Here is a 10,677-nt window from a genome sequence, read left to right on the forward strand (position 1 = left end):
CCAGTGACTTCTGCAGCCAGGCCACAAAGCCCCTGTGCAGTCATACTTACCATACTTTTATTTTTATATTTCAATATCACAATAATCTTCTAATTTAGAACTACAAGTTAAAAAAGAACTAACATAAATAAAATACACTTCAGCTAAATCCCAAACCACGTGGAGCCGCACTATAAGTCTAAAGAGCCGCATGTTATCTTGCCACTCGCTGACCTTAACCTCCCTCTCGTGCACAAAGGTTCTTCTGTTTGCCAGGTAGGCTTCCAAGTCTATGTTTTTTTGGCCTTTCAAAGACCATAATGAGTTCGTCTTCCAAGTCATACCAGTCGTTTTAAGCGGGCGTCACATTGCTGCTCGTAGCCTCTGGTCCTGCCCCCACTTTTATTAGCAATGCCACCTCCTTGGGAATCTCGGTCATTTTACCATTAAGAAGCTTGAGAAACAGAACATCAAGGTCAGTGTTCAAACATTAGGCTGTTTGAGGTACACGTTGGGGGAAAACAACAGAAAAAGACAAACATTTCTTACCATTGGTAGGTAGCTGACTAAAAACTGAGCAACATGCTTAATCACCACCTGCATTACAGAGAAAATGTGTTTTAGAAAAAGAGAACAGGAGGAACTAGAAGAATTGTAAAGTGCACACATATGAAGCCATACTGGGAAATTGTCTTCTCTGCGTTTTCCAACTACTACAATTTAAGGTCCTGTATAAGCTCCATCTGTCTAAATTGAAGGTTTCAAGGATGTTTCCAGGGGCGGACTCAAGATGTGATCAATGTGGCCAGAATTCTGCCTCATTGTCACATATGTTTTGGACATGTCCTAATATCACTACTTACTGGTCTAAAATATTTAAAACTTTGTCTGATATTTTTAAAAAACAGCTCCCCCCAGACCCAGTAATGGCACTATTTGGTGTAGCTACAGTTAAACACTTAAATAATAAACAAATTCGTGTTTTATAACATTGCTTGGAAGACGCCTTATACCCCCAACTCATTCTGCTTTGTTAAGAGACACAATGTATCATTTACAGTTGGAAAAAATTAAATTTTCATTGAGAAATAATGTCAAACAGTTTTACCTAATTTGGCAACCCTTTATAGATGGGATGGATGGCCTCCTCCCAAATCTGCTCCAAGATTACACACATTGGTCTGGGCAGGTGTATTGTTTTTTTTTTTTGTTTTTTTTTTTTTTGGGAGGGGGGGGGGGGGGGTTTGTTTTGGGGGTTTTGTTTTCCTCTCCCCCTCCTTTGTATATACTTATCTAGGTATATAAATGTGTATGTATAGACATAGATATATGATCGTTTATATAATGGTAATAATATTTTATGTAAAAAGGAGGGGGAGAGGAAGGAAGGGAAGAAAAAAATTATGTCACTGTAAATGAGATACGTACTTTGTTGCCTGATTTGAATTAAAAAAAAAGGGAAAAAATTGGACTAAACTCACTTGAACTCTGACTTTGTCTGCACTTAGAACTATCACAAGACATTAAAACAAAACATCGGGCATTGATGACATCACAGGAATCTAACATTCTAATCTATGCAAACTGTCTCCACGGCTACATAATATCAAATTAAATCATAGCAAAGGAGTAAAAAGCAGGATCAGTCTTAGGGTGTATGTTACATGTTTGCCAGTTTGGATGAGTGAGTGCAATACTTCATCGGCCTGTGTTGTAGCAACCTGTTGAACCTGCTGAGAAACTTTTCTTTGTCCACTCTGCCCCAAACTTCACATGCTCCATAAAAGTCGAGGCCTAGAGACCTCTGCATAATTATTAGCATTAGGTTATCAGTATCATCTGATATATATGACATTTACAGTACAGTACTCACACATGACATAGGAGGAATAAATATGAACTTTTTCACATAAATTTGATCATATGAAATTGGATAATTTTTAAAATATGAAACTTTTTCCTTCCGTCATACTTCAGAAATATAATATATTAAGTTTTGAACATTTTAAAACATTTAAGTTTGCTCGTTGTATTTATAAGATCCTACATGGACGTGCTCCACAATCATTGGTCAGTCATGTTAAAATCCATTATCAGTGGAAAACAAACCTGATCCTCTACTAGAGGCGATTGTGCAATACCTTTTAGACATAACACTCAGCAAACAGTTATTATTAGTTAAAGTCAGTGAGATTTGGAGTGATACATGACACATGACGGAATAAGACACGCAGACTTAGCATGACGAACCGTCGAGGAACACGTACACTGTAAATACATACAGAGGGAAAAGAGGACTAGAGATGAGACATGGACATAACTAAGCACAAACAGAACATGATGGCTGGGGGGAAAACACACGTGACAGAAGGAATGGGTCACAAGGGCAAAACATGTAAACGAGAGGAGGAGACGGGAGATAAAGACATTACTGAAATACATGAAGGGCCAGGGCTGGGGCAGCCAACCAGTCACAGACAAACAGCCACATTTTTTACTGTGTCACCGCAAAGAGCCACATCATACACCTGGGCACACATGAACATCACCCATCCCTTCCTCTGTCCTGCGTTCAGTTTGGGGTATCAAACTCAGGACCCTAACCCCATCAGGCCGGGGTCTTTGTGTGGAGTCTGCATGTTCTCTCCAGCTTCCTCCCACAGTCTAAAGACATGCAGTCAGTGGGGGTCTTCTCGCCCCGTTCACATTCACACAGAGATGCATTGAAGATCACCTTGTGGTTAGTGCCTTCTATTCGATGTATAGACTGAATAATAACACCTTCTAATTAGTTCTGTCTCCTATTGGTGCTCTTCTACGAGTAATCAGTGCTTGATGGCTTACTAAGCTTAACTTTTTTCACAACATTGATAACAAACACAAAACAACAACAACATATATTATCTAAAAAAAACTTGATTGGACCACAGTTTTGATGTTCATCCTACATGTTTATTGAGATTGTCTAATGTCTGCGACGGTATCTTCTCCCACGTCTGCGGACACCCGAGGCCTTGTGGGCTCTCCTGCGTCTGCGAGCGGGGCGAGAAGCACGTTTGCGTCTATACCTGTGTCGTGGCATTGTCCAAAACGGCGGTACCTGCTCCACGTCACGGGTTCTATTTATGGACTCACCTGGCAACTTTAATGATGTCACTGCTGATATTGTCACTGTTGGTGTGACCTCATGACTCATTCATGCCATCTGAAATGTGGTGTAATTATGAGGTCACAGGGGGACGTGAATTTATTCACAAAGTTGAAAGAGAGTTTGGGTCATAACTCAAAGACACAATGATGCAGTCAAATCATTGGAATTAAATATCTGTAAATTACACAATTTAGAGGGGTCTGACATCACATCCAGTCTCTCTGTTGTGATGTCAAATGTCAATGCCAGATTCGCTTCGTGTGTGTGTCTGTGTGCGTGAGTCTGCAAATTAGTTTAAGAGACAAAGAGAAAGAAAGTGAAAGACACACAGACTTGAAGGTGAAACTGTAGGTGTGAAACTCAGCAGGCACTAGTATATTGAAATTGAGGTAAATTGTTCGGAGACTCTAAAATAAATATTTGTCTGCAGCTGCATCAAAAAACGCTGAAACATGTCAAAAGAGAGAGAAGGGCATTATAGTTTGAAACCACTCAGCAAGTAAAAAAAGACAATCAAAGATTGCATTAAAACACAGTTTGGTTCATAATAAATCCTATCAGGTATACAACAGTATCAGTGAACAATATATCAGCTTTCACGTTAAGATAACTACAAAAATCATAAAATCCTATTACAGTTTATGTTATATAATTTATTACGTAAATCTGAAATTTACCACTAACACTCATGACTTAATCATAACATAATTATTCTAACTTTCACTGACTTACACTAAAGTAAGTGCTCATTTTTCAGGTTAAGGTCCTTTTCTCAGTAGTCATGAAAATATCATTATAGAGTTAAGTCATTATTTTTTAACCCAAGTTAAATGCTATAAGTGAGGAATTTAACTGATGAATGACATATGGGAAACCATAGTTTGCTATCACAGACAAATATGACTTATATATGTTCTGTATTAAGGACATTTTAAAAACTTTTAGCTGAAAGTTCTTATTTCTAATTTTTTTCATGCCATTTGTAAATATCACTTTAGCCCTAGTTCTATCAAGTAAATCTAACTCCCGAATGTCTGATGATCTGAGTTAAGGTGTGACTGTCACGGCTGGCGGGGTGAGCCGTGTGGTGTGGAGGAAAAGGAGGACTCAAAATGCACGCAGCCGACTGATGATATGAGTGAGGGTTTATTTACAGGTGACAGTGGCAGAACAGACAACGAAGCATGAGAAAACAACTGAAGAAACCTAAACTGGGAGAACTAAATGAAAAACCTGAGAGCATACAAAAGGGGTGTGGGGCAGAGAGACGCAGAGACAGGAACGGAACACCATAGAACGCAGAGGAGAGACACAGGTAGGGATGATAGAGACACACAACTCAAACCCTAAGAACAAATACAAAATCAGAATAAACTAGAAAAGTGATAATAATCAACTTAAAGCGCTGGGTCACCGACCCAGGACCATGACAGTACGCCCCCTCCAGCGGGCTGGCTCCAGACACCCCAAAACAAAAACAGACGACCAACCCAGGGGGTCCAGGACGGAGGGACCAACACCGAACGAAAACAAGCTCCAGCGAACCAAGTGAATTGTCCAAAACAAAAACACACATTCTGGAGTCCAAGAACAAAACACAGTTCAGGAGGCCGGCCCGGAGGCTGACAACTCAGAAGTCCAGGACAATACATCTTCTGAGGCCGGCTACGTTGGCGACACAGATCCAAAAGCCGACCGCGCGGAAGGCAGCGGTGGCGAAGTGGAAACAGTTCAGGGGGCCGACCGTGCACACGGCAGCGGCGGCGACGGGGAAACAGTTCAGGCGGCCGACCGTGCGGACAGCAACGGCGGCGGCGACACAAGTCCGGAGGCCGGCCGCGCGGAAGGTAGCGGCGGCGTTTGGGAGGTCGTCCATATCGACGATGACGCCCAACAAGCGGCCTGGCAGATGACCGCCGATGTCGAGGCGGCAGTTTGGGACCTGAAGGTGGCGTGGCCCCCCGCAGCACCAGGCAAGGAGGATGCTGAGGCTGGACCAGACGAGACGGAAGCTGAGGCTGGACCAGACGACGCTGAAGCGGATGCGGAGGCCGGACCAGGCGACACTGAAGCGGATGCGGAGGCCGGACCAGACGACACTGAAGCGGATGCGGAGGCCGGACCAGACGAGGCGGAAGCTGAGGCTGGACCAGACGACGCTGAAGCGGATGCGGAGGCCGGACCAGGCGACACTGGTGCGGAGGCTGGACCAGACGAGGCTGAAGCAGAGGCTGAAGCAGAGGCTGAAGCAGAGGCTGGACCAGACGAGGCTGAAGCAGAGGCTGAAGCAGAGGCTGGACCAGGCGACGCTGAAGCAGAGGCCGGACCAGACGACGCTGAAGCGGATGCGGAGGCCGGACCAGGCGACACTGAAGCGGATGCGGAGGCTGGACCAGACGAGGCTGAAGCAGAGGCTGAAGCAGAGGCTGGACCAGACGAGGCTGAAGCAGAGGCTGAAGCAGAGGCCGGACCAGGCGACGCTGAAGCAGAGGCTGGACCAGACGACGCTGAAGCGGATGAGGAGGCTGGACCAGGCGACACTGAAGCGGATGCGGAGGCTGGACCAGGCGACACTGGTGCGGAGGCTGGACCAGACGAGGCTGAAGCAGAGGCTGAAGCAGAGGCTGAAGCAGAGGCTGAAGCAGAGGCTGAAGCAGAGGCTGGACCAGATGACGCTGAAGCGGATGCGGAGGCCGGACCAGGTGACACTGAAGCGGATGCGGAGGCCGGACCAGGCGACACTGAAGCGGATGTGGAGGCTGGACCAGGCGACACTGAAGCGGATGTGGAGGCTGGACCAGGCGACACTGGTGCGGAGGCTGGACCAGACGAGGCTGAAGCAGAGGCTGAAGCAGAGGCTGAAGCAGAGGCTGAAGCAGAGGCTGAAGCAGAGGCTGGACCAGACGAGGCTGAAGCAGAGGCTGAAGCAGAGGCCGGACCAGGCGACGCTGAAGCGGGTGCGGAGGCCGGACCAGGCGACGCTGAAGCGGATGCGGAGGCCGGACCAGGCGACGCTGATGCGGAGGCTGGACCAGACGAGGCTGAAGCGGAGGCTGGACCAGACGAGGCTGAAGCGGAGGCTGGACCAGGCGAGGATGAAGCCGGAGCTGGACCAGGCGAGGATGATGATGAGGCTGCAGCTGGCGAAGATGATGAGGCTGCAGCTGGCGAGGATGAGGCTGCAGCTGGCGAGGATGATGAGGCTGCAGCTGGCGAGGATGAAGCCGCTGCTGCTGCCGGCGGCGTGGATGAAGCTGCTGTTGCTGCCGGCGGCGTGGATGAAGCTGCTGTTGCTGCCGGCGGCGTGGATGAAGCGGCAGCCGGAGAGGAAGATGAGGCTGCCGCTAGTGGCTGGACAGGCTCCTCGGGCCCTCCAGCTGACGAGGCCGGAAGCTGGCTAGGTTCTCCTGAACCTCCAGCTGACGAGTCTTAGGGCTGGACGGGCTCCTCGGGCCCCCCAGCGAAAACAGTCTCAGAACCAGTGGGCACTGAGGCCCCTGGCAGGCGCAGAACAGAACCAGCAGGCGCGGGGACCTCTGGCGGGCGCAGAACAGAACCAGCAGGTGTGGGGACCTCTGGTGGGCGCAGAACAGAACCAGCAGGTGTGGGGACCTCTGGCGGGCGCAGAACAGAACCAGCAGGCACACGGGCCTCTGGCGGGGACCGAACAGAACCAGCAGGTGCACGGGCCTCTGGCAGGGACCGAACAGAACCAGCAGGTGTGGGGACCTCTGGTGGGCGCAGAACAGAACCAGCAGGCGCGGGGACCTCTGGCGGGAACAGATCAGAACCAGCATGCGCACGGGCATCTGGCAGGAACAGATCAGAACCAGCAGGCGCGGGGACCTCTGGCGGGCGCAGAACAGAACCAGCAGGCGCGGGGACCTCTGGTGGGCGCAGAACAGAACCAGCAGGCGCGGGGACCTCTGGTGGGCGCAGAACAGAACCAGCAGGCGCACGGGCATCTGGCAGGAACAGATCAGAACCAGCAGGCGCACGGGCCTCTGGCAAACACAAGGCTGACTGCAGCTGCACCGAGCATTGACTCAGCTCAGGCAGCAACAGCCGGGTGCAGTCCTCAGCTGGCTTCTTAACCTCCAGTGGTCCAGAGTCAGCTGGGGGCTGAAACCCAGCCTCTGGGGAGGCCCTGGAGTGCGTCTCAGTCTCAGAACTGGCCAGCTCTTGAGGGATGTTTTCATTGTTGTTAGGTTTGTCTCTCTGCTTAGAATAAGAAGTTGTTGAACTGTCCTTTATGGGTTGAACTGTTATGGCTTGCTGTACCAGAGGAGTTGGTGAAGATGATGGCTGAATGGGTGGCTGAGCTGATGAGTCTTCTACCAACTGAGCTATTGACCGGGCTATGGACTGCAACACAGTTTGTAATCTGTCGGGCTGTGGTAATGACTGGGCTATGGGTCGTGAGGCTGAATGTGATGGAGGCGACGACTGAGCGGCTAACTGAGCTAGTGGCTGCTGGGCAGTTAACTGAGCTACCGGCTGGGCAGCTGACTCAAAAAACACAGCCCCGGTATAAACAGTCACCAGGTCTGGCGAAACAGAAAGAGTGTCTTTTCCACTCACCACAGCCGGCAACTCAGAGGTCTCGGGACCCGGCTGTGGCGATGGGCGGCGGCGGCGTGAACGTCGCTTCCTTCTCGGGGATAGCTCGGACCGGCGGGGTAATTCTTCATCCGGCGGGCCGGGCCGCAGATCGCCCGGCGGGTAGTGCAAAACATTCACTGCCGGGCTAGGTCGGGAAGCGGTAGCAGCTGGAGGGTGAAGGTGAAGTTCGTTAAGTATGAAATTCTGTACGAGCGGGTGAAGAGAGTCCAGTAGCCAGGAGTGAGCAGAGATTAATTGTTGTAACCTGGCTTCTACGGCGCGGAGAAATTCCTCTCCCTCATGTTTGAGCCACAGGTCAACCAACCTCGAAACGGAGTCAATCAATTCCTCCCGAAACTCCTGGGAAGGTGCGGATGCTGCTGGGTCCATGTTTGGTCGGCTCGTACTGTCACGGCTGGCAGGGTGAGCCGTGTGGTGTGGAGGAAAAGGAGGACCCAAAATGCACACAGCCGACTGATGATATGAGTGAGGGTTTATTTACAGGTGACAGTGGCAGAACAGACAACGAAGCATGAGAAAACAACTGAAGAAACCTAAACTGGGAGAACTAAATGAAAAACCTGAGAGCATACAAAAGGGGTGTGGGGCAGAGAGACGCAGAGACAGGAACGGAACACCATAGAACGCAGAGGAGAGACACAGGTAGGGATGATAGAGACACACAACTCAAACCCTAAGAACAAATACAAAATCAGAATAAACTAGAAAAGTGATGATAATCAACTTAAAGCGCTGGGTCACCGACCCAGGACCATGACAGTGACAATGGTTCTTTGTTAATCATGGTTTGGTCGTTGGCCAGCCATTATCTAGACCATTGAAATTTGGTGTAAAAGAAGGCGGAGTTGGGTGGAAGAGGCAGCACCCAGCAGTTAAGAGTACCCTATAAGTATATCACCACATCCACTGCAAAAGGGAAACCAAATGGCAGATGCTACAAACCATGGTCAACTTCATCGGTAAGTAAGCATGTTCTTTACATATCTGTTATTGACCCATTGGTTTTATGTTCTATGATTGTTATTACCACATTGTCTTATTTAGTTCTGTTTATAATTTTCCTTTGATGGAAGTAATCCAAAGTATACTTATCATAAGAACAGTAACTTTGTTTTTTTTGTGTTTTAATGAAGAAAGTACTTCTGTTAAGGTACTTGATCATGTTAGGTTTATTTATAGTTCTATCAGGGTCACATGATGATATAAACTTCTGAATTGGTCACCAAGATCACAGCAACATGAGCACTTAAGTGAATTCTGAAAGCATCAAGTGCTAATTGTTGTTGTAATGCTGTTGTCCACAACAAACCATGAACTGACTGAAAACAGTAGGATTAGGTTGATTTCTGAAAGAGTAAGTGTGTATGTAAATGATTTGCTAAACTATATTCCTAGCCCATAATGTTGAATTGTGACTCGAGATACAATTAAGCTTTATTTATTTATTTTTTTTAAAGAAAAGGTTGAATTTGTTTTCCACAAAAAAATCACAGATCACACTTCTTTAATTAAAGTGCTCTGCTAAATTAAGTCACCGACATCACGACAACATAAGCACTTATTTGAATTCTGAATACAGTAAGTGCTCATTGTTGTTGTGTTGTTGATGTCTTCTACAGCCAACAATCACTGTAAAATTACCTTTGCATTATGAATTGTAGCTGACTTTGTCCAACAGAAATCTTTGTTGCAAATCTTTCCTCTTTGCCAAGGTTGCAGGACTTGATATAAAGATGCATGTTAACTTAAGCTGACTTTAGATTTTCAGGACGTATCACATTAAGATCACCTCAAACGGAGACACTAATGGTTCATGTTTTCCTAAGTGCTTCCTTTCAAAGTAATCTTGATTGTGTTACATCAGGATCACACAGCCAGGTTATTTCAGGACTTGTTCACCATCATTAAAAACAACTGTCACCAACTGGAATTCAAACTACAGTAAGTGCAAGTTTTGGATTGGACTCTTGGATTTTGATTTATATTGTATTTTGACATTCCGAAATCTTTATGTCCTGTTAAAATAAAATTCCTTATTACAACTTAAGCGTAAAACTTTCCTTTTTTCTAAAGCATATAGTTAGGGTTGGATCAGGTGACCCTGAGTCCTCCCGTAGTTATGCTGCAATAGGTGTAGACTGTTGGGGGATTCCCATGATGCACTGATATTTCCTTCTAGTCACCTATCTCACTCAACATGTGTTAATAGATCTCTCTGCATTTAATCACACCCGTTATTAATCTCTAGCTCTCTTCCACAGCGAGGAGTTTTTCCTTCCCACTATCACCAAAGTTCTTTCTCATAGGGGGTCATATGATTATTGGGTTTTTCTCTGAATTTTTTATTGTAAGGTCTACATACAATATAAAGCGCCTTGAGACGTCTGTTGTTGTGATTTGGTGGTGTATAAATACAGTTGAATTGAACTGAGTTGTCAAGATTTCATGGAATGACAATGGAATGATTATTTTTTTCCCAAGTGCTTCCTTTGAGATAATCTTGGATTGGGTTCACATCAGGATGAAACAATGACAAAATTTAAGGAATTATTCACCATCATAACAAAAAAGACTATTACCAACTGGAATTTTAGGTTCTGTAAGTGTTAGCAATTACAGTGGGGCAAAAAAGTATTTAGTCAGCCACCGATTGTGCAAGTTCCCCCACTTAAAATGATGACAGAGGTCAGTAATTTGCACCAGAGGTACACTTCAACTGTGAGAGACAGAATGTGAAAAAAAAATCCATGAATTCACATGGTAGGATTTGTAAAGAATTTATTCGTAAATCAGGGTGGAAAATAAGTATTTGGTCAATAACAAAAATACAACTCAATACTTTGTAACATAACCTTTGTTGGCAATAACAGAGGTCAAACGTTTACTATAGGTCTTTACCAGGTTTGCACACACAGTAGCTGGTA

At 46.4% G+C, this 10,677-nt stretch overlaps 1 protein-coding gene across 1 annotated transcript; it reads left to right on the plus strand.

The window, feature by feature from the left end:
• Positions 1-5,039: 5,039 nt before the first annotated feature.
• LOC148094591 (uncharacterized) lies at positions 5,040-7,224 on the plus strand. Its single transcript, XM_087837528.1, has 6 exons — positions 5,040-5,120; positions 5,554-5,741; positions 6,156-6,314; positions 6,558-6,654; positions 6,772-6,849; positions 7,045-7,224. The coding sequence occupies exons 1-6, from the start codon at positions 5,040-5,042 to the stop codon at positions 7,222-7,224; spliced, it is 783 nt and encodes a 260-aa protein (XP_087693654.1).
• Positions 7,225-10,677: the final 3,453 nt, after the last annotated feature.

The sequence above is a fragment of the Neolamprologus brichardi genome, unplaced genomic scaffold (genome assembly GCF_056152115.1).
Source record: "Neolamprologus brichardi isolate AB-2024 unplaced genomic scaffold, ASM5615211v1 NODE_ptg000033l+_length_6344489_cov_1, whole genome shotgun sequence".
Classification (NCBI taxonomy): Eukaryota; Metazoa; Chordata; class Actinopteri; order Cichliformes; family Cichlidae; genus Neolamprologus; species Neolamprologus brichardi.